Source organism: Rousettus aegyptiacus, unplaced genomic scaffold (genome assembly GCF_014176215.1).
Source record: "Rousettus aegyptiacus isolate mRouAeg1 unplaced genomic scaffold, mRouAeg1.p scaffold_m13_p_10, whole genome shotgun sequence".
In the NCBI taxonomy this organism is placed as follows: Eukaryota; Metazoa; Chordata; class Mammalia; order Chiroptera; family Pteropodidae; genus Rousettus; species Rousettus aegyptiacus.
Window position 1 is genome coordinate 51,354,321 of NW_023416285.1, and position 25,520 is coordinate 51,379,840.

Here is a 25,520-nt window from a genome sequence, read left to right on the forward strand (position 1 = left end):
GAAGGATGTCAGGTAAGACTTCCTAGAGTAAGTAACATCTTATTGGAGACTGGAAAAAATTTGGAGGCGAGCCAAACGAAGGGGGAAAGGAGAGTGTCTGGGAAAATGTACATAAAGGAAGACTACAAAAGGGAGCTAATAAAAGTTACAGTTGTGTTTTGAAAACATCTCTCTTGCTACAGAGAGGGATGAAATTGTGATAAAAAGACAAACTAGGAAGTTTTTGCAATAATCCAGTAGGTGGCCTGGATGGAAGTAGTGCTAAAAGGAAATGAGAGTTGTGGGTGAAGTTAAGTGGTATGAATGAGATAAAACCAAAAGAACTTACCTACTGAATACATGTTCAGTTTTGGCTATATTGAGCTTAAGACAGACCAGTTTACTCAAATAGTCCTGTTTTATGCCTGTTGACTTAGTGTAATTATTAAGCAGAAAACTGGGGTTTGCATGTTGAAGTGTCTTTAAGACTTGAAGTGGAGAAAATGGGCATTTGAATAGTGTTTCTTAATTTTAGCTGTACACAGAAATTTAGAAATTATCGTCTTGTAGAGAGTTATTGTAGCCATGTGATTGGAGGAGAGATTGCAGTGAAAAGAGGGCCCGGAGGAACATCAAGATTTAAGAGACAAGCATTAAAGAGGAGCTTTGAACCAGAGTTTGTCTACTAATTGCAAACAACCCTTGATCTGTAAGTGTCTTTGCTCAAAGTTTAGTCTAAGTACATAGTTCACATCAAAAGCTTTTCCATTGCTCTAATTCTGACTTTGTTTACTTTTTCATAAATCTATGAAAGTGCTCAGAAGCAACAAAGCACAGTAAACTGGACTTTGGTATCAGACAGATTCTAATCTTGGCTATGTCAATTATTAGCCATAAAGCTGTATAAAATTAGACAAATGATTTAATCACTCTGGTTCTTAATTTCCTCACATATATAATAAAAACAATATTTCCCTTGAAGTTGTTTTAGATATAGATGAAATCATGTATTTCAAGTATCTGATAACCTGACAGACATTTTAAAAAGATAATAATTACTTCTATGATTAGCATTGTTATTAATATTAAATATTAGATATACTCTTATCTTCACAGAAGTTAAACTATACATATGGTTGCTAGAAAATGCCATCTCTTCGGATAATGCTGGACGACTTATTCTTTCTGGGATCCATTTTTGTTGTTGTTGTTGGTTGGTGTAAGTAGTTGGTTTTATGAAAGTTTATTTGTTTGTTTCTTTTATCTTTTTTTCCCTTCCTCATTGATGCTCTAAAAAACTTTATTCATACTTAAAGTTTTCTATAAAATAATTCTTTGTGAATGTATATCTGATTACTCCCTAACTAGAGTATAACCCTCTTAATTTTTGACAACTCATAACACGTTTTAGATTGCTTTTTCGTGGTACTTCTCATGTAAACTTATATCACAGTCGCTTATAACTTTATGTAATTCTTCCTAGATAGGTGACTTCGTGGATTCAAGGGCTCATCTTTGTGACTCCTGTGGTGCCTAGTAGAATGTCTGACACAAAGCAGAGCCTTAAGTGAAAAATGAATGGCGCTGAATTAGATTGTTGTAGTCAGGATCACTAACTGTCCTCACTCATTCATTTTTATCCTTCTCACCGCAGAACATTACTAAAATGTTTGCATTTATATTTTCTCTGATATTCAGGATCTAGAGGCCCTGGGACAATTCAGGCCCTGGGACAATTCTGAGAAGTGAACAGTGCCTTGAGTCTTCAGTGGAAGCTAATGAGTCTGGTCACAAGTTATAGAGCTTAAAACACTCCATAGAGCACATAGAATTCACATTCTAGGAGGAAGAATGTCCTCCAGGCCAAGAGGGTCTTCTTGTCCCTTTAGATTTATTACTTTCAGTCCTATGCTGATCCCATCTATGGAGAGCAACCAGAATTACCACCACCACCTTCTTCAAATTTCTAAGAATTCAGGAATCAGGGAGTACTGCTTGTGTTTATCCTTGGCACTTCCCACTCTTATTTCATGGTATCGCAAAAGTCTATCTTTACCTAGGCTTTATCCTCTCTCCTTTACATGCTATCTCTTCTTTGTCATAAGCCCTGTGTTGGTTACCCTTCAGTCACTTTTTCAAAAAAAAACCCCAACACAAGTTTGTATCAAGGAACTTGAATCAAACATGGAGAGGCTTGTTTTATCTTATATCAATACCTTTTTGTAATGATATATACTTTCTCTGATAAGGAAATATTATAAACCCTCTCTTCCTAGCTTCTATAGCAATGACAAGGTATGAGAAATGACAAAGGAAGTCGCTGGTCTTATGCCATCATCAGCATAATTACTGGAAAGTCCCTTTCTTCAGCAAGGTTGAGAGATGTCTGATTGTCATAAGAGATTCAGAAAACCCTCCCTCTTGGTCCAAGGATTTCATAGACTATTATGAGCTAAATGTTTGTTCTCCCAAAATACATATGTTGAAGTCCTAACCCCCAATGTGAACCCTTAAAGAAACTTGATCTTCGACTTTTCAGGTTCCAAAAATGTAAGAAAATAAATTTCTGTTGTTTAAGCTACATGGTCTATGGTATCTTGTTATGGCACCCTAAGCAGACTATCACACACACACACACGCACACACACACACACACACACCTATGTAAATATACATTCTTTCATGTGAAACATATGGAATAAAAAACTGGAATTATTATTTATTGTTTTTAAGCAAAGCCTGCTGCTTTCCAGAACATAGACTACATTTCTAAACAATTCCTCTTTAGAGAAATGCTGCTTGATATTTTTGTTCCTAAAGAAGAATAACATATGTGCTTGCCAGTATTCTGTTGGCAGTAAGAATCTGTGAGTGGATGGCACTGTGGCCTTACACTTCTGTCATAAAAAAGTTAATAAAATGGGTCAGAGCACATCTCCATTCCCGGCCTCGATACCTTGCAATCATTTTTGTGTTGAATCAGTTTTGTCTCAAGTAATGCTTTTGTTATTCACCCCATCACAAAGTTAGGGAGGCCAGCACTCTCATTCAATGCGTTTCTAAATATGAAAGACCCACAACTTCAGCACTGGAAACAAGCAGTGGAGCTAATACCTGGGTATTTTTTGTGATATTCTACTTTTTTTCTTATTGTATTTTTTTTTTAATAAAGGGATTATTTTGGCACATATTCTTTGTAACAGGCACTGGAACAAACTCTACACTCTGCTCCCTTATAGCCCCTTGCCCTAATACCATGCCCAAAAATGTGGACTAAGATTATCTAAAACTTTAGAGTATATCTGCCTTGTTGATGTCTCCTTCCATCACTGGAAGATGTCTATGATTCCTGATACTTAACTGTGTAGCTCCTCAAATCACCAAGCAAATTATTCCACCTGAGGTAGGTAAGGGTTTTCACCGACCCAGATGCTTCCACTCTCTGTCACTTACAACAAGCCTCGTGGTACCGCTCCTTACTCTTCAGTACTACTGCTCGTTAATTCAATTCTTCCCTCGAAATTCTTAAGGCTAGCTTTTTAAGGAACCAGTCCCTAAGGTCCAGATATCAACTGACTAAGTGAATAAATGAAGAAAATTTGTGACAAATATTCAGACCTGAGTAAGACCTGAATGGCTGTAAAGAGTAAATATGAAAAAGTCATCTGTTCATTTGCACGCAGTATTTTTCATATACTAATCCACCTATTTATCAACCATCACCTGTAACATTTTATTAACATAAAATCTTTCATTAGTCATGATTCTACCTTTTCCAAAAGATATATCCAAAATGCTAAAGACTTACTTTAGTGTCATGCAAGTATTCATGCATTTATTCATCAGTTACTCACACAACAAGGATAATCTGGATAATTTTAGATCAGTCGAACTGATACAAAAATGGAACATTACTAGGTTTATCAGTTTTGAATATGCAATTCTTTATGTACTTTAATTTGAGAGAATTTTCATTATTTTGCATTTTTTAAATAGATTGTCCCATTATTATTATCTTAAAGCATGATTCAAATTTGCATAAAATTCAACTTACTGTATTTACTATTTGGAAGGCTAGGATATTATAAGACTAGATTCTGTGATTTGTAGTTTAGAATATTTATAGTGCATAATATAAATCAATTTGTTTATCTAATTTTTATTAAATACTCATTATGCATCAGGTTATGGTAAGAGCCAAAAGAGAAACATGGGCTTCTAATTAACAGTCCCTTTTGGTGAGAAAAGCTATCTAGTTGAAGAGAAAGATAAATAAATTACTGATATCATTAAATAGGCCTGCTCTCAAGAGTCAGAACCATGTGTGTTTAAATTCCAGCTATAAGCACAGTGGGGCTGAGGGTCTGGAACTCCCAGCACTTAGACCCCTGCGGTTCTTGGCATTCGCTTGGCCTTGGGTGCCTTGCCTCTCAAGGTCCAGGGGGAGATGCAGAGGTGTCTAAGCACTCTCCCCCTCCTTATCCTGGAGTCCCCACTGACTCCTGGAGGAGAAAAGTGAAGCCCTGCCCAGCTCAAGCCATACCTCTCCAGCTGTGATGCAGCTTCCATAGGGCTTATTGCTGCCCCTTGAAGACATTGGCCCCCTATGAGCCCCCTAGTGCCCCAGTGCCCCAACCTGGCTTCATTCCCCCACATATGAATGCAGATGGCTCCCACATGTATCCAGGTTTCTATCCTGCTCCAGACTATTGGCCGGGGCCTACCCACCAGGGCCCTACCCTGACCCTGGGAGCCACACTGCTATGGTCCTGGTCCCTTCATGGGCCACCATGGTGACAGTGTTACAGAAAGAGACCTTTGAGGGCACACCCATATAGACAGTGTGTCCCCACTGCCAGCAGGCCATCACCACCAAGATCTCCTATAAGACTGGCCTAATCTCATGCTGAGCATCGTTTGCTGCTTCATGGGGCATCGTCTCGGCTGCTGCTTGATTCCCCTGCCTCATCAATGACTTCAAGGATGGGACACACACATGCCCCAGCTGCAAAGCCTGTATCTACGCACATAAGTGCGCATGCTAACCAGGACTGGAGTCCCCGCTGTCAGTCTGGTCCCATGTGCTTTCCACCCAGCACTCAGTGGCTTGTGTTCCGACTCCCACTTGGGGGTGGAAGCCATTCTACTGGTCCCCTGGAAATCTTGTCCTCTTTACCTTGCCCTTCCCTGTTCATCTGACTTCTGGTAAAAATTCTGTTGGATTTAAGGCCAAGGGTTAGAAAGTGTAAGAGAGCTGGCACTGGGCTTGTGTGTTGCTAGTTTGCTTGGTGTTTTTAATCAGGAAGAAAAGCTGGGAAGAGTCTCCCTGCTGGGGGGTGTCACTCCTCTAATTCTGTATGAAGTAAAGGTTTAGTCCTGATTTTTCCTGGGACCGAAAGCAGCCTGAGCAGTGGGGGCACCCTTGACATTGTATTCTGCATTAATGATGTTCCCTGGATTTATGCAACACCAGCACGGGCCAATGTGAAGTGTACTAATTTATCAATTAAGATTTTGAAAAATGAGTAGAGAAATGATACTTACATACTTGTTTATTGTCCAATCTGTGCACATAAAGATTCTTCCTAATGTCCAGGCTCCATAACTTCTTGTTCAGGTCTGGCTACCATCTCTTTATTGGTACTCTCCTCTTTATTATCAAGTGCATCTCATTTCTGGCTAATTTTATATCTGCTCTCTCAAGAAGAAGGCAACAGTTCTGTTATTACTCATGATGCAATGGCTCTTTGGAGCCTGTTTGTATTGAAAAAAAAAAAACAATAAATCTTGCCTCAATAGTTCTCTATTACTATTTATTTAATTTAATACTGGTTATATCATTATTCACAATGATGCACCATCCATCATGTCACCATGAATTCTGGCTCCCAATAGCTCTCTTAATTTATCGCTATTCTTCATTGATGGTAACCACAAATTCAAGTCCCTGGTCATCTTAAATTTACTATTATGCCTTCCTTAGCATAAACACATCTTCCAACTGTGTTTTCTCCTGAATTCTTAGACCATAATCGCTGCATTTATAGAATATGATCTCTTTCATTGTTAGCTGTACCTTGGCCTTCCACATACAGCCACCAACAGGGAGAATAGGTGAAGCAAGAAGAGTGATTCAATTTCTTGGAGGCATGTTTGGCAGGGCTCAAGACCAACCCAGGAGAGTACAATATGACTGCATTGACAGAGGCAAGAGGATATCAACTGGATGGGCCCAGGGGCATCACAGAGCAATCGCCTCTAAAGCCCTTGAAAGAGATAGACATGTTCATCTGTGATGACTGCATGACACTTGATGTAAAGTTTGTGGAGGAATTGGAGTGACCACCCTGGATGCCAGTGTCAGGGAGCACACTGGGTAAAGGATACCTGCCACCTTTGTGTCCTGTTGACAAAGGATGCCCTGTTGGAACACAGACAGGAAAGAGCTACCCACACATACAAACCATGCCAAAGGTCAGTCAGCAGCTCAAACCCCAAATTCACTTTGAAAAACGTTGTTTCAACTAGAAACTATAAGACTAAAGACAAAAGGAACTGTACATAAACACTGTATTCTGGTTGTATTCTAAAACTCCTTCACATGTATCCTGGGGTTGAACAAATAAGTAAATGGATAGTAGAAAGTGGGAGTCAGGTTTTTCACTGTCAAAGAAGGAAGTTACAAATAAACAAGGGGGAAAGACCTGAGCGAACACTTGAGCAGACTTGAGAAGAGTCAGAGAGATCAGTATGAGTTCATATTTAGCCAGAAAGATGGACAGATAGATACAAAAATAAATACAGATATGTGTATATATATGAATTAGTATACAAACCTACATTTCTTAGCCCTGTTCAATGAAACAGTCCAGAAGCAGCGATACACCATTATCAAAGAGCACACCCAGTGCTCAGAACTTTGTTTCTAATCCTATTCTGTTTAGACAGAACCAGGGCTCCTTGAAGAAATAGTGATTTCCAGGTCTGGGGCTGAGAAAAATGCAAGATAAGCTTGGAGCATCTCATAGTGCCAGAAGTTTAAGAAGCATTCAAAAAACAAAGTTTAGGGATACGTCAGGGGTACACAAACAACCAATTCGAGAACCCCCAAAAGCCAAAACTGGAATGATTAAAGTCACAAAATAAGTAAGATAGCATTGGTTTATAACCTAAAGTATAAAGTAAATATACATGAGTTTATAGTGCTATAAATAATTGAATGAATAAATAAATAAATAAATAAATAAATAAATAAACGATGCGATGAATTTTTTTTAAAAAAAATTGTTAATGTATATGTTGATACTCCTCCTTCCAGGAGCTTCATCTCCTCTCTCCCTCCCTGTGAGTGTGAGCTAGATTTAGTGACTTGCTTCCAAAATTAAATATAGAAAGGGAAAAATAATAACTTTATGGTGGAGGGCCTTGGCAACCACTACCTTAACCAAGTGCTAAATTTTAACATCCTGGTATTAAGTGATCATGTATCTCTTGATAGAAGATTGGAACACATCGCGAGCGCACACACTTACACACACACACGCACACACACACACACACACAGTGCATTTGTACCATTCTGGTGGCCCAGTCTCCCCCATTGTATAGCAAAAGCCATACTGTGAAAACCAGACACCCAGAACAATGCACTTGTCAGGCTGTCGTCTCAGAACCACAGTGTGCCATGGGCTTCTGGACCACTGTTAGGTTCAAGTGTCTGATCAACTCTGGGAATCTGATTGACTCTGCAGTAAGTCGGGAAAGCTGAGCTCCAGAAGTCCTGCCTTTTGCAATGTCTTTCTCCAAAAGTTTTAACTCTATCTTTAGTGTCTAGACTACAATACCATCCAGGTAAGGGTGCCCAGACATAGTCCCATATGGGTCCAATTGTGTGGAAATGCCTGACTCAAGCATTTTTAGGTCTGTCTCTGGGACCCTCAACAAGTACCCCATTTCCTTCTAGGCCTTCTCCAACCTTTGTGAAGATTGCAAAACTGTGGAATCTTCGGTCAACATAAGGCCAAAGTGGCAGTTAGGAAAGGGTGAGGGACAGTGTGAAAGGTAACATTCCAGATGTGGAAGGACATTTTTTTAACTTGGTACAAAAATCTTTTGTAAACATCATACTTAAATTAAACTACAAAGCATTATTATTAGGGACAAAATAAACAAGTTGTGCAATAGCATGTATAGTATGAAACTAATTCTATAAAAATTTTTAAAATACGCAAACTAACAAGGCTATAAATGACTTTAAGTATGTAAATTCATAGACAATGGTCCGATATCAGTGGTTACCACTGGGAATAGGGAAAAGAGGCCCAATATTGAGATTAACATCTTAAGTTTTACAAGAAAATTTTACCCTCGAACTCTTGTACTTCCTCAATTCAATATACCTTAATCACTTGTTACTATACTTTTGTCCAGTTCTCCTAATCCCCCTTTCCAAATTTGTTAAACTTCTTACAGTCTTCATATATTGTCATCGTAAACTATCTTAAATTTCTTCTAGAATCAATGTATTTTTCCCCATTCAATTAACTATCCTTATAATCATTTCTACCTTCTTTTTTCCTTACATTTCTGAGTACTAGTAGTAAGGAAAAGCCTTGTTTTATATGCCTTACCTATACCACAATCTTTATCCTTTTATTCCGAATTATCACAAGTTAAAATATTACTTTAAATGGTTGTAATTCATAACCAGAAGAGTAGCAATGCTTCTTTTAATTAATTAGTCCATTAGAAACTAGAAGTCTTTTGCTAAAGTAGGGAAAGAGAAAACAGTGGGACTTTCACAGAACTTAACAAAATTTTCTGGATGGGAACCATTCTTAAAAAACAGCAGTCCTGAACCATTATGTTAGATTCTTTTTATTTTTTATTAATTTCAGCACAGAGAAAGAAGGCAAAATGTTTAAGGAAATTTGTATTCTTTAGACAGACTGTTGGTTTGACACCAAAAAGAAGGAAAAACAGTTGAATAAGCTCTGAGTCTTCATTTATCTTTCTATCTCTTATTCTCAGGGTAAGCTGAAAAAAACAAAAAGACAAATATTAATATTGCTTGTAGAATGGCATGTGCTTTTCAGACCTATTTAAGTGAATGCCAAATTGCTTAGACTGTCTTTCTGCACTTTCCACCAATGAAAATAATTCAAGCTTGCCCTAGACTTGTGGCAGCTGAATTCTCCTGTTGGGCTAAGAGAAAGGACACCCTAATAAGTTCTATAAAGTCATCTCTTCAACACTGATGTCATCAGAATCCTCAGGCTTTAAAGTCACAGGCTTTCATCATCATGCCTCAAAGTCATTTCCTTAACACCGATTTCTTACCTAAGTTAATTATAAACAAACAAGGTGTCTTCTTCAAGTTAGAACCTTAAGAAGAAAATCTTGTCATTTAGGACTAAAACAAATCACTTTTTTGAAATTATAAAATTTCCAGAGATGCAAAGTTGCTTTCTTGCCTAAATGCACAATATGCAGGCATTATCATGTAGGCAAAGAGTAAATTAAAATCTAGTAGTGAAACGGATATCATAGTCAGTTTGGAAAGTATGAAAATAATTTATGCTAAAAAGTAATTAGACATTTGTTTTGAAAAGGAAAGTTCAGTCTATTTTTTAATTTCCCATAAAATATTATAACCAAAATGCATAAAACACATTTATGGTTAAACTTCTGAATTTTAAAGTGGGACTTTTTTGTCATAAGGAGAGAAAATTCTATTAAAACTCAGCATGTGGACACACAGGAAACTTCATAGCAGATTATTTGCTATTAAGTAGAAGTGTGCATAAGGTGGGTCTATCATATTCTCCAATGAAATTAATGTGTTATTGAGCTATTAGGTTGAATTTTATAAAATCATTGTCATTCACCATTTTTTAACCTACAAAAATGTACTTTCATATCACCCAGCCTACTACCTGAAGTATCCCACTGTTGAGCTATTGCTTAGTTGAATGGTTCTCTCTGCTGTGTCTGTCACATTAGATCAGAACAGGACCATGATTAACTATCAAGCTCTGGTTTGAATTTTTAATTGTAGCTCCAACTCTCCCTAGCTGGGTGATCCTTGAGTAAATTCTTTAACCTATGCATTGATCTGAGCCTTCATTTTCTCATTTGAAAAAAGAATAATAATGGAACTCAACTCAAGGAACTATTTTTAAAATTAAATAAGTTAATACATATAAGGAGTTTAGAACAGTGGTGGTCACTGGTCTATATGGCTCTAAGCAAATGCTCGATCTTTGCTATTTTAATGATAACTATTACAATTACTTTTTAAAGAAAAATCTAGAGTATAGTTACCTGAGATGCTTGTGATTGTGTTATTTTTAGGCAAGGGTAGCTTGACTTGAAGCAACAAGTTTTGGACCCTGAATAAAAAAAAGAAATGACAGATTTGGGGAAAATATTAGCATCACTATTAGAAAAAAAATATAACATTTATATAGCCATTGGTGATTACAAAGTAATTTTATATGCATTGCATCCTTTAATTCCAGTTTAGTACTAGAATCTCTAGAAGGAAACTTACTGAAATACATTACCTCAAAGGAATAAAAATGATCGCCCAGTCATAGGGGGGAAATATTAAATGATTCAGACATTTGAATATAAACTTCCCTACTAATCTATAAGATTAGATTCAATCAAATCACAAACTATCACTTTTAAAGAAAATAGTTAAATAAGTTAATGTTTTGGTTTAATGATTACCTCTACCAAAAGATTTCAGAACTTCCAAATATTTCTATCTCTATTCATAAATATCACAACCTTACAAACATTTAATAATATGCTCCAGTGCAGCATACAAGAGCTATTTAAGTCATTCTGTGAGACAACTGTATGTAAAATAAGATTCCTGTCCCACATGTACAAAGTATTTTTCAGGTACTTAAGCCCCTAAGCCTTAGCTTGATCAAACGCAACAGCAAAGGAAATTAGACATATTAAAATGAAGACAACTACAGCACCTCCTCAGTAAAGCAGGCTTCTTTGTCATCAGCTGTGCAGCACTTCTGCATAAAAGCTGAGAAATTTTCCATAACAGTTTTCAGTTGTTCCTCAGTTGCCTTGGGCTTGTGTTTCAACAGCTCAACAAGTGCACTGCATTTGAATTAAAAAAAAAGAAAAGAAAAAGAAAAAGAAAACAGAAAAAAGTTTGCTCGCATAAAAAAAAAGAAAATGGAGATAATGAAGACAGTAGCTTTGTTGTTTGAGATTGTAAGTCTTGGAGCCAGTTAACTCTGACCTTGATACCTAGGCTTACCACTCTAAACCTCAATAGCCTCATTTGCGTATGAGGAAAATAAAATCTACCTTCATTGGATTGGTGGAAGGATCAAATGAAATCATCAATGTAAACTGCTCAAAATCTGTAGTGTCAATAAATCTCAACCAATAGATCAATCTCTTTTCAGTTAAATCTTTGGAAAAGATTACATAATTGCATTTATAAATTATTTAGATTTTGGAAGTTAAACCATATTAAAGTTTATAGCAATTTAAGAGCTAGAAATGATGCTTAAGAGCTTAATTATCTTGGACTCCATTTAAAAGTTTCTAATATGAAAATCTTTACATTTGATCTTTGAAATTTGGCTCATTCAAAGTAAATAGTGGAAAATAAGACTATCCAAACTCATGGGAGCTGGTGGTTCTCTTTTATTGATATCTGCTGAAGATAGTGCTAGAAAGAGTCATGTGGGCACAATAGGTTTTGCAATATTACTCTTATGTCTATGGCTATGATCAGAACACACCAGAGATGATAACAACTTGATGTTGCATTTCTAACCCCTTGTGACAACAGTAGGAAGTCAAGCCAAAGAACTTGTATTTTTAGATGTGTTAAGAAAACAAAAACTTATCCATTTTGTTACTGACACTTTCATCTTTCTAAGGAATATAATAATCACACTGTTTCAGAAAAAGTTACTCATTTCAATTTACAGTTCTATCTATCAAGACTATGAATGCATGCAATAACGAAATACTCACATTTGTTTCTTGAGGATTTTCTCATCGTCGGGAAGTGTGCATACATCTGCATGAAAGGTGAATGTTTCAGCATTAAATTCTTTGGGGACATATGTTTCATCGGCTTCCAGAGCAGAAAAGCATGGTCGTCTGTTCACCAAGGAGCCTGAGCAGCATTTGGTAATTTTGTCACTCACTGGTGTCTTCTCGTGCAATACACACAACCGGTTCAGGGTCATTGACATCTAAAGAACAGTGAGGAGAAGAGAAATTAAAAAGAAGCATAATTAAAAGTTTTCCATGAAGTCCTACTTTCCTATGGACCAAAAAAAAAAAAAAAAAATGTTGAATTTTAACTAGCAACGTTGAATCCAAGGTTGATTTGAGACAGTGATTTGCTTATGTTTAGAACTACAGATAATAAGGGATATATAAAAGTCTTTTCTCTTTTAAATATGTCTAAATGAGAATTAAATATTCTCATTTGAGAGAATAAATGATTAAAATAATTTGAGTTGAGTCCTAAGATATGTGTTGGAGTGGGGAGGAAACAATCTTATACTGACACATTAAGGGAAAAATCCCAAAGGAAGTAAAAATGTTTTAAATGACAGGATACAACATTGAAAATTCATGGAATTTTTTCAAAACAATTTATCATCTTTGGAATTTTATCTAAATACTCATTCTGATGGTTAGGATAATATAAGTGACTACTAAGTCCTGGCTACCACTACCACACACATGCACATACATGTGCGCATACTAATATGCACATGTTATTTCACTCCTGCTTCTGAAAGTTAGCTTTGTCTTTATCCAAAGGCAAAAAATTCATCATTATTAACTTATTGTATTTTAAAAGACTCACATAGTCTTCAGCGCAAGCCAATCTTTTGGATTCAGGGCGTTTACAACATCTGCCGCCCAAGTTTCCTACTTCTTTTGCGAATTTCAGAATCGATGGAGTTGACACTAGGGGCAATTTCTTGGTGTAACGAATAATGAGCCTGTAACAAAACAGTCCGTATTTTTTCAGCCAGGCAAGAAACTGGTTGTTTTGGGTTTTTTTCCCTAACATAGTAGGTAAAGCAGAAAACACTTAGCCAAAATTAATTTAAATGATTTTCCATTCATAAAATTATCTTTATCTCTAGGTTGGTGGAGTAGTGTGGGGGAAGACCTGATCCTTAACAACCAGTTAAGCCTGTATAATCATAGGTAAGTGACTTATTATAGTTCAGAGACATTAATATATTTACCATTTTTTTCTTTCTTTTAATAAAGCCACTGAGAGCTTAATGTATATCAGCACTGTGATAAATTTGAAAGATATGGATGAATTTCCTCATCTACAAAATTGTAGAAATATAGTTGACTCAATAAGGACAATGCAAGATTAAAAGAAATAAAATATGCAATCAACATGGCATGGTATCTAGGATGTAAAAATCATTAACTAAGAATGCCAAACACCACTGAAAGTCAATGTATGACTGTAATCTACTTAAGAGAAGAGACTTATTCATTGTTGTTATCTCTAGCACCAACGTTAGAAGAGTGTTGATAGGTATATTTTGAACAATAAATATATACCTAATGATATGTCCCTTATTGTCTTTACCTCTCTTGATAAGACTTTATTAGATCAGGACATTAGTCTATCAACTTATATATGACGGTACTTCTTGAGCTACTGCTATTCGAGGCCAACTATTTCCTGTTCTATAAAGCATCGCTGTCTTTTGTTTGCTCCAAAAGTATTTCTTAACCTTCAAAGGGTATCTTCACTTCCTATATCCCAAGATTTGGTATTTTCCTTCCCAGTCTCAAGAGGCTAATTTTTTAAACTGCACTCAAATATAAGCTTCTTCGTCCCATCTCATCAACTGTTTCATCTCTCCTTCTCCAGTCTTTCTAAGTGTAGAGGGATTAGAGATATATAATATATTTTCATGATTAAAAGCTCTGTAACAGGTGGTCTCTATATTAAGTCTTAAGTAATTACAGGTTGATCAAGAAAAAAATTGGTAAATAAAATACATACGCATTTTGGAAGCGATACTCTCCAAGGCTTTCATAAAGGTCACATTTTTTTTTTATTAACTTCTGAGGCTCATCCGCAATAACTTGGAGTTCATCCAACTGAAAGGTAAAAGAATTGCATGTATAGGATTCCACCAAAGGACCAGATGCAGGCTGTTTTTAACCCCTATAGACAGAATGAGATCCTTCTTCTTTTCTTCCCGAAGCCATATAAATAGATCTTTGATGTCAAATATATTACAATACATCCAAACTCCACAGTATAAGTGATTAAGAATATTCAGGCTATGGAGTGTAACTGCTAGCGTTTGAGCCAGGCCATCCGATTCATTTCCTAGTTATGCAACTTTACTCCTAATTGCCAAGTTTTAGAAACCTTACTTCTAAGATGGGGATAAAAATTGTACTCACCTCAGAAAATTGCTCTGTAAACTGCATGAGCTAATGAAACTAAAACAATGCCTGGAACATGGTAATATCTCAATAAATGATAGCTATGATTGTATTATTATTATTAAGCCAACTCTTTAGTTGGATCCTGAGTTCTCTGAAATAAGAGATTTTACCTTCGTCATCAGTTCCAGTGTGGTATCTGGTACATAGCAGGTTCTTGGTAGAGTAAAGAATGACTTTCCTCTAATTCTAAAGCTTCGAAACCACTATGTATGTTAAAAATTCTAACTATCCTAAACATGCTAAAATCCTATTTTAGCACAGCTAAGTGTACTAAAAATTCTCCAAAACATATTTCCTCTCCTTACTTAATTTCTTGTAAAACCATTCCTAAATCTTCTCAAAAAATTTTGAAAATATTCTAAGTGAATAGATTTCACAACTTCCCTTAAGATACTAATTCTTGATAGCTGATAAGTCTTGGAATCATATTAACTATATATCTAAGTTAAATCTCTTCTACATTTAAATTCACTTTATCTTATTTTGTTCTCAGGAGTATAAAAAAGAGAAAAGGCATGGTCAAGATTTCATGGAATTAGAAATTGCTCTTTTCAGATCTTTTTCTCTAGACTATTCTTTGTTTTATTAGCCATTTTATTAAAAGCTATTTTTCCCTAAAATGTTTAAGAGCACAGAATTTAAACCATCTTAATAAAATATCTACATTGCACCATATAACATCTTCCATTCTTGCATTATTTTTCTTTCTTGTTATTGGAATCACCCAAAGTTACATTTTTTATTCCTTCAAGAAACCTACCACTTTGGCATAGCATGCATGAGGATCATCAGTGGCACAGCACCTCTCCAGTGTAGTTTCATATTCCTTGGCAATCCTCAATACCATTGAGACAGAGTACTCTGGATGCCTTCTTGAGTATTCATACAAAAACCTAATTAAGATGAAAATAAAATAGATTTAGTTGGACAAATAATTAAAACAAATCACATAAATAACCACAAAGTAATACATCCCTAATATCTCAGTTTGACTAAACTGCATGCAGTAAAGCTTGGGGGCTAAGGGCTTGGGGTTCAGAGTTAAAGCTACCTTTATTCAAATCCTGGCTCTGCCATTTATTCTATTATCTTAGACAATTTATTAAAACTTTCAGAGCCATAGTTTTCCCCTCTTTAGAATGAGGATAATAATAGTATCTATTTCATAAGGTAGTTGTGAGAAATACATGACATAACCTCTGCATAACACACACTGTCTAGCACATATTAAATGTTTGATGACACCTGTTATTATTATGTATATTTCGTTTGATTTAGACTACACCTCAAAAAAGTTCTGCTGGATAAACAAAGATATATTCTTAAATTCTTCTTTTTCCTCTCTGTATGAGTGAAATCTTGAAGGGTTCACAATTTTATGAAATATTATTTAGTGCACAGAATACTATTATAATTTAAGAATAAAAACATAAAGTTTATCACCACATTTACTATATATATATATATATATATATATATATAATCATTTATTTTCTCATTTAATTGTATGCTACCTTCCCATGCTACTGGACTTTGGTATTTTCAAAAAATTATAAAGCACTTGGTAGCAGACTCTATACATCTCTTTATACTTCTTTGCTGCCATCAGATAGGTACATGTATAATAGATAGAAAGATAGATAGATAGATAGATAGATAGATAGATATAAAAATGTATTACATATATTCACATATGTATGTTGTTTAAGATATAATCTTTGAATGAATAAATAAATATGTATATAATTTATGTATACATAATGATTCTAGAGGTATTTCCAGAAATATCCCTAAAGAGTAAGAAATGAGGGTTGGGTAAAAGTAGAAAGTTTACTTATTACTTTATACTCTTCTCTATTGACTGAGTTTTTGCCATGAACAAGTTATTATTTTATGACAATTTTTTGTAACTAATTAATTTTTTCCAAAAAGTATAAAGCCTGGGAGAGTAAAAGATAAAAAAGCATTGTAGGCAACACGGAAACAGTAACAACTCTAAACGAAAGCCTAGAATAGCTCCCAAATCCTCAGACCGTATAAAGGCTATGAAAGGGTAATCCGTCATCCACTTACGTGCCCAGGAAGACGTCTTTTGCTTCCTTATAGTTTTTGCAAACTTCTTTATCTTCAACATAATCATCAGTTAATGAGGGCAGATCATTAGGCTTCTCATCATTTTCCATCTCAAGAATGCAATGGGATTTTTCCAACAGAGGCTTATCACAGCATGCCTTCAGTTTATCAGAGATTGAATCTTGATGCTCACACATATACTTGATAACTTCTTCCTATGAACAGTTGATGAAAATTGTTCAACATAAATTGACATCTCTACACTTTCCCGCTTTCTCTTCAGATTTTTATTATGGTGGCAGAACACATCTATTGTATTCTAAGACCATACACATACCAACCTGCCTTCTGTGAACATTTTTGTCCATGCTCCTAAACCTGGAGACTTCAGATAGAACTACTAAAACATTTCCACTTGAATAAAATACTACTCAGTAACAGGGGCCCGTATCAGTTATTTATTAATTTTATATCTCTATTGCTAAGGTATTCAATTTTTAAATTAAAATCCAGTACTATTTTCCCAAACATTCCTTTAAATTAAGTGCAGGCATTTTGAAACCAAATAACTAAATAAAGAGTGTGATTTTTGAAAAATATAGTCAAGATCATAGTCACAGGCCCTGTTTACACATGTAAAATATCTACCTTAAATTTTCCAGAAAGTGTTCTGAGAGATTAGGATTCTGGTATTTTGTCGTATATTTAAGTTTTGAGAAAAGAGATATCATGCTAAATATTTTTCTGTTTAACATGGAGAGTTAATTAAGGTAAACTATAGAGGGAAAAATTACATAATTTCCAAAAGTCTCTTTAGGTACCAGCTCTTCCTCAATTCTATCCAACTCCCCCAAAAAACTTAGAAATCTACCTTCTTAGCTGTTCTACTTCAGTTTAAGCCTTTGTTCTCTCTTAGAATATGACTAAAAAGTATTAAAAATTAGTGAATGTGTTTATCAAATCACTTAGTGAATGAGATAGCTAGATTTACAACACACACACACACACACACACACACACACACACACGAAAAGGATTGAGCAGATTAGGCATAGAAGGCAATTTCAATTCACTGTCAGTTGTCACTTATTACACTAAACAAATCCTTTCTACCAACTGAAGCATGTAAGTTACCAACCAAAGAGAATACTGAGATTCCTTACCCTGTCATCTGCACATTCAAGCAGGTCACCATGGCAGCATTCCTTTTGGACTTTGACAATACTTGTCACCAACTTGGAAAGTTCCATAAACTCAGCCTTGGGATATCTCTGGCTCAGGACAGCCAGGGTCCTAAAAAGAAAATTCCCCCACTAAAATTTTATAAACATGCAATATTTTATGTGAAAACACTAGGAAAGTAGTACTCATAACAAGAAAATTCAGGACAAAATAACATGGAAATAATTTGTAAAATTTATTAGTTCTTGTTTACTGCTAGTTCTGAACCGAGTTATCTTGAGACGAAATATTTCCATAGGCTAGAATTAGCCATTATACGAGCGTATGGTGGATAGAAAGAAGTCCAGCGATTCATAAAGTCGGAAATCAAAGAGAAATTCTAAAAGAGGTAGTATACTAAGAAGCATTGTGTTTGGAGTCCATATCTGACTTCCAGATCTGACTTTGTTGCATGTTAGCAGTGTGATCCTAGGTAAATTACTTAGACAACCTGAGCTTCAGCCCCTAAAGAGTCACAACAGCCTGAATAATCAAAGGATTGTTGTAAGGATTAAATTAGATAATACACATGAAAGCATTTTATAAACTGGAAAGTGCCATACAAACTCCAGTTATATTTTTACCAATTAAAATTCATTCTTCCTGACTTTCTGAAGGACTCTGATAAGAGAAATTTCATAACCTCTGCAAAATTAGGGAGTTTGATTAAGCATGCTATTACCAAGAAATTCGTTTAGCACAATCTCTAAGCCGCATGACAAGATATAAAAGGTTAATATTCACATGCTTTCACAAATCATTTCAGAGTTGCCTAAATCTGATAAAAGCTACTTACTTCTTCCCCCAAACCAATCACGCACGGCATTTTTAACTGTGTATTGTTTCACATTGGGGCTGTTTTATTTATTTGGTTGGTTTTGGTGGTATAGATGGTAGAGACGACAGGCAAAGATAGCTCAAATGACAGTCTCTAGAGACTTTGCAAAATGTCTATTCATTTTACCCTCTGTTTGTTTTGATTAATTGTTGACTAGCAAGTGAGGAATGGGGGTGGGGTGTTGAGTTCTTGGCTCAGATAATGAAGGATACTCTTAGAACCAACTAAGTAATATAATATAAAAATAGAGACCCAGGCAAAATAAGAAAAGAAGAACAAAGCTGAAGCTATGAGAAAAATGAAGAGTAATCCTGATGGCTGAATTTAATGATCAGAACATAAAAGGACAAGCAGACACTTCCAGGTAATTGCAGAGGGCAGGGTGAGTTAAAAATAAATAAAAGACACTGAGGAGAACTCTATGAAAATAGTGTACCATTAAAATAAGATCCCTAGTCTTTGTAAATAAAATCTTTGACTATCTTGAAAAAATGTGATAAAAAAAGGACAAATTGCCATCTATGCTATGATTTTCACTTCTGTTAAATTTCTACTTTTTAGACAACCAAAAAAATGTTTATGAAAGCACAGCGTGAAAAGCCACATAAATATATGATTTCATCAACTGATCATCATTATTTACATTATAAAGTACAAAACTAAATTTAAATTACCATGCTTTTAAAGGTCTTTCTCCAAATTTTTCGAGACTGGAACACTTGTATCTCTGTTTGGCATCTGAAGCCAGTAGGTTACTTTTCAAATCATCTGCCTGAAAAAGAAATCATTTTGAAAACATTTTTTAAAATTCTACATGAAACACACCTTCATAAGTTCAGGTGAGACTATACCAAATTAAATTTTAAAGAGATAATATACACTTAAATTCCCAAGGACTCACTAGTGGCAAATAATTATTTTGCTCTCTAGGAAAAGGAAGAATCAGTCTGGTTATAGTGGAAGCTTCAGCTAGCTAAGAACCAGTATATAGGCATTGCCAGTTAAAAGGGAACTAAAGTGAAAGTGGTAAGAACAGAGTGCACTAATATCCCTGGGAATATAATTTTACTGACTTCTTAATTTATGAAACGAATGAATAAACCCAGGCTACCAGATGCAGTGAAATTCTCCACTTTGAAGTCCCTCCCTAGTAAAGAATTCTCAGAGAAAGATAAACAAAACTGTGGCCCTTTGCTTTGCAATTTTACAAATAAGTTTCTATATTTCACTATAGTGACCAGCACCATGAAAAGAGGAAAATTTAAAGACATACACAGTAATTCCCTTTATCGAATCCACTTTGGCAAAACTTAAAAGGAGAAAATGAGGATGTCGGAGGCCTTCAGAGAGAGTGAAAGATCCTTGGGGTGGATAAGAGTGAGGAAGGCTTTTTCGACCAGATAAACAAGTTTATATCAGAGGATTATGTTTCCTAATCTAGCCATAAGATGCCCCAGATCTGAGGTTTGAGGCTGAACTGGTTCTTTTATTCTTCTTCTAGGACATACCTTTGGTGTCAGGCAGGCAGCTTTATCAGCAGCTTGACAGCATTCTGCTAACATTTCTTTATATTTTTTAACATAGTAAAGGAGTTCTGGGGCATAAAAGTAAGGATGTCTTCTGGAAATTTCATATAAATAACTAAATTTTTAAAAAAGAAGAACAGGCAGTCATTTTTCTATAGCAAACGGTATTAAGAAACAATTATAATCAACATTTTCCTCAGAGACTCCAAAACTAGAAGACATCTAATTTATCAGTTAAGCACTATTTGCACAAGACGATCTTGCCTATTTCATTCTTTAGTCAATAAAAAGGTTAAATTTTATATATATATATACACACACACACACACACATATACATGTAAACACATGCAAAATAGTTATTTATGATATAATTGACTAAAATAAAATTAATTCTGAGAATAACTAAATGTATCTTCATAATGTTTTAATACATGTCAATCTCAATTTTTATACAGATCCTATTCTTTTTCAGTGAATTCTAAAAGACCTTTGATAAAATTTTTATTGTGTAAAATTTTATAGTATCAAATATTACCTCTTTGAAAACTGTCATTAGAAAAAAACAGTTTTCTAAGTCTTCATTAGAAAAGCTTCTAAGTCTTAATGTTGAAAACATTTTTATTATAGTAATTGTCTAGTGAGTCAACCTATTCATAATTTTGAAGTATAAAAATCTGATTACTTACGTATCCAAAATCTTTTTATCATTTTCTTGAAAGGCAGTGCACAAAACTTCGGGACTTGGTCTCACTAGTTTCGGGAAGTTTGGGTCATCATCTTTGTTTTTCAGGAAGCATTGGTTTCTCTCAGGTTCTTGTTTTTCACAGCAGTCAGCCACTTCACCATAGGTCTCACGAGCAGAAGCAACTGTACACAATTTATCTCCAAAAATAGTATGCTAAATGGAAGACAGAAAGCTTCAAATTGGTAGGCAGTATTTTATTTTCTGTACACATGAAGAGTAGTATTAAAAATGTAATATTCTGGTTAGAAATATCTTGTTTAGAAAATCATATAAAAGTTCACTTTTTTCTCAGATTTAGAGAGTTTCCCATGATTTGACAAAGTATGTTTAATTTTTAAAGAGTTAACTAATACTATTAGTTATAGTGGATAAAACAGAAAAGCAAAAAGACAGCCAATGGCTTTAAGGAATGAGCATTACTCTAACTTCCACCTGAGGCTAAAGACTAAAGGAGCAATCACAATAGAAAAATTAAATGAAAATAATCCTGTAACTATCAGGTGAATTCCCATTAGGGAGGAAAGGGTTCAGATGGTTTCTCAATTGATCTGCCCTTTTGTGAGACATCCAACTTTTTGGTAGATACCATTCCAAAACTGAGGAGTAACACAATTTACTATATATTAATTGTTACTACATTAAAATATAGATCTCTTTGTTCTAGAATTAGTTGCCTCAATGAACATTCCATTAAATTAATCCTGTCCATTTCCATTAATATTTATTATGAAAGTAATTTTAACTCCAGGGAAAATAAACTACTCAAGACAGAATTTATTAATTTTCAAAAAATCCTTTTTTAAAAATTCATATTTAGAGCCATGACATTGTGTGGAGTTAAAGTACTGATTCTGGCTTGTGGAAGAGATACATATAAAAAGATATAAAATCAGAAAAGACTTCAGTGATAAATAAAAAATGGACATGCCCCCAGAGAAGTATATATAAATCCAATGGCAAAAGAAACATTATCCCCTCCTTGCATTAAAAACTTTTCTGAAAATATCAAAAGTTCAAAGTCATTTAAAAGAAATGAATGCCTCAATATATTATTAAATGTAAAAATATGACTATCCCTAAAATGAGGAAAATATAGTTGCACTATTACTTTACCCAGGTAAGAAAATCAGCACAAAAATCAGTTGAGCATTTTCTGAAGATTAAAAAACATACTATTTCTATTAGCCTCTATATAAAGACATCAAACTTTAGATTCTAAAAAGAGACTTTACAGATGGAAAATTTCCATTTAAATACAATATGGCCATCCCGTGTGGTCTCAATAAAGAAATGTTTTTATTCCATTGTATACATGTACCACATCTTTACCCAATCATCTATTGAAGGCCGCTTTGGTTGTTTCCATGTTTTGGCACCTTGAATAATGCTGCAATGAACATTGGGGTTCATATATCTTTACAGATAAATGTTTTCAAATTTTTGGGGTAAACATCCAGAAGAGAGATTGCTGTGTTATATGATAATTCCATATTTAATTTTTTGAGGACCATCCAAACTATTTTCCATAGTGGCTGTATCAATTTACATTTCTACCAGCCGTGTATGAGGGTTCCATTTTTCCCCACAACTTCTCCAACACTTGTTATTACTTGTCTTGTTGATTATAGTCACTTTAACAGGTGTGAGATAGTATCTCATTGTGGTTTTGATTTACATTTCCCTAATAGCTAATGAGTTGAGCGTTTTTTCATGCCATAAGAGATGAGATACTGTCATTTGTGACAACATGGATCAATATTGAGATAATCATGCTAAGTGAAGTAAGTCAAACATAAAAAATTGAGAACCATATGATTTCACTTCTATGTATGATATCAAACTGAAAGCAACAAACAAACAAGACCAAAAAAATAAAAAAACTTATAAACATAGAAAACAGTTTAGTGGTTACCAGAAGCAAAGGGAGTGGGAGGTAAATAAGGGTAAAGGGAATCAAATAAAAGGTGATAGAAGGAGATTTGACTTTGGGTTAGTGAACACACAAGGCAATAAATATATGAAATATTATTGAACTGTGCACTTGAAAGCTATATAACTTAATTAATTAATGTCACCCCAATAAATTTAATAATAAAATATGTTTTTAAAAGTATGGGTATAGCTAGGAAAAACGATAGCTCTACACACTTTTGAGTGTTGCTTACAAATATGGTCATTTAGTAATAACTGAGAAAACTAAAATAGAATTTTTTTCCTTTGAAATGCTCAAGATAACTTAAAAGAAGAACTAATATTCAAAATCAGAATGTACTTACAAGCGACTTGTCACAATTTGCAGCTGACTCATCAGCAACACATGTTTTTGCCAACTCATTTACTTCATTTGTTAATTTGATAAATTCATCAAATGGGCCATTCTGGAGATACTGAGAAAAGGAAATCAGCACCCTGAAACAAAGGAAATGGAAAAATGTGGTATAATAAAATTTTAGTGTAAAGTAGGTTGCTATGTTAGAGAAAACATTGGCTATCAATATTTATACATATTATTATCCAGAAAGCCTATTCGTATCAGCTATTATCTGATGCCTAACCAAGCATATGTGGCTTTCTAAGCAAAGAGAATATGTATTTCTGTCATGTTTAAATAAGTGTGTGTGCATGAGTAGATGCACACATACAGAGCAAGCAAGCATAATGTTTTCTAAATAGATCTAATTGTTAAGACAAGGGGCATTACATAGTCCCTCTGGCTATGTAAAACAAACAAACAAAAAAACCACACACATACTTCATTTAATCAAGCTATAGAATGAGATTGACCTTTAAAGAATAAACTATTTTCTCATTTACTCGATTAAAAAATATTAAAGTGCTCTCAAGAAACCATAGATCTATTTGCTAGGGAAAGGAATTAATAAGTGTGTTGTGAAAGGAACCATATATGAAAGTCTTTCCCATCATCCTAAGCTAACTTTCTAATATATAGCCATCAGCACACGTGACTATATACAGTTAAGTAAATTAAAATTAAATATAATTAATTAATTCGTGATCCTCAGGTAAGGTATTCAATAACCACAGGTGTAAGGTATTCAATAACCACAGGTGGCCAATAACTACCATATTGGACAGCATTGATAAAGAATATTTTCTTCATTGCGGAAAATTCTATAGTAGAGTACTGTTTTAGAGTCTGGACTTCGATGACAGGAATGTGAGAACTTTAGAAAAACAAACAATGTTATTACAACATTAAATTTGACTCTAGTATTTTAACTTACAGTTCTCTGAAATGTTCTTCTCCCAAATCAGTATACCGATGGGCAATCTCACTCTTGTCTAGGGGAAAAAAAAGATTTGTTAAAAATTGATGAAAACAACCGGTTATGATATTACTTTTTATGTTTTTCTCTATTTGACTTATATATTCATTTGCTCCAAAATACTGGGCTCTGAGCCCTACAGAAAATCTTAGGATGATGGTGGACTGCTTCTGCTTTTAAACAGAAGAGTTATTCAATACCAATGATAATGTTTGAAAAATCATTAAAATAGTTAAGGATTTATAGCTTTATATACAAACTTTGATAAGCTCTAATGCTCTTAGTGCATATTAACAGCTACTGAGAGGACAGTTTGATAGGAAAAATATAAACACATGTTCTATTTATAAGATTAACAACACAGATTTTTTTGTTTTTTATTACATCAAGGTGCAATGAATAGAGCTTTGGGATTTTGGAGTTATGAATTTTATCTTTAACTATATTCTGTAAAGGTTAAATTAATTTAATTTCCTTCAGCTGCAAAATAAAATTACATTTAATAAACAATTCTCACCATTTTTTATGCAAGAGATTAGAAATATATTAATAACTTCCTAAGTGTTCACAAATACAAAATACTATGATAGTCTAGAAATAAATGCTAAGGAAAACTCCCTTAAAGATGCAGGGTTTACTGAAACTTCCTTTTACTAGGAAAATAAAATAAATTGGAACAATAGAAAAATAGAATTCTTACGTGTATCTCGACGAAACACACCCCTGGAATAAGCAGAGCTAAACAGAAAGAGAAGGGAAATAAAAGTTACCCACTTCATTGTGGCAAAGGCTTGTGGAGTTGAAAGAAGATAAAAGGTAAGATAAATGGAGGGAAATTAGTATTAATATACTCCTTTAACCAATAATTGTAGATTATTAACTAGACTCATCTTTGTGTTTCTTTGACTCCCAACTGTTTACAAAATTCATAATGTTCTTGCCAAAAAGTTGTTTGACTAAATCCCTTGCATATGTTTGCCATCTGGAACTCATTCCCCTACAAGACCTTGTCAATTCATAACGTTATGTAAAACATCTTACCAAATGTTACCTAAGAATATAAACAATCCCTATCAATTATTTATTATCATGTTCTTTATCTGTGATTTACCATTTGAATATTTTAGTTTTAAATCTCGACAAAAATTTAGCCAAAGCATGACTTAGCTTGGAAATAAGGCATACTAAAAGAGCTAAACTCTGAGTTGTATAATTATTAATTCCAAGTATACTTTTATCATGAATAAGGGAAATAGACTTGTCTTTCAAGCTACAGATGAACAAAATAAAAGAATGTCTGCCTATGGAATTTTTTTTTATTGGAGAAATCATTTTTTTAAAGCCTGG

General features: G+C 34.3%; 1 protein-coding gene and 1 pseudogene across 1 annotated transcript; one reads left to right on the forward strand and one right to left on the reverse strand.

Moving 5' to 3' along the window:
• Positions 1-5: 5 nt before the first annotated feature.
• On the forward strand, positions 6-5,024 carry LOC107515332 (annotated as a pseudogene).
• Positions 5,025-8,840: 3,816 nt separating this feature from the next.
• ALB (albumin) lies at positions 8,841-25,003 on the reverse strand. Its single transcript, XM_016154022.2, has 15 exons — positions 24,874-25,003; positions 24,132-24,189; positions 23,163-23,295; positions 20,828-21,039; positions 20,122-20,254; positions 19,288-19,385; positions 17,718-17,847; positions 16,555-16,769; positions 15,242-15,374; positions 14,027-14,124; positions 12,851-12,989; positions 12,001-12,224; positions 10,974-11,106; positions 10,303-10,370; positions 8,841-9,015 (listed from the first exon to the last, which is right to left on the reverse strand). Exons 1-14 carry the CDS (start codon positions 24,950-24,952, stop codon positions 10,329-10,331), a joined length of 1,827 nt encoding a protein of 608 aa, XP_016009508.2. The 5' UTR covers positions 24,953-25,003; the 3' UTR covers positions 8,841-9,015; positions 10,303-10,328.
• Between the last annotated feature and the right edge of the window lie 517 nt (positions 25,004-25,520).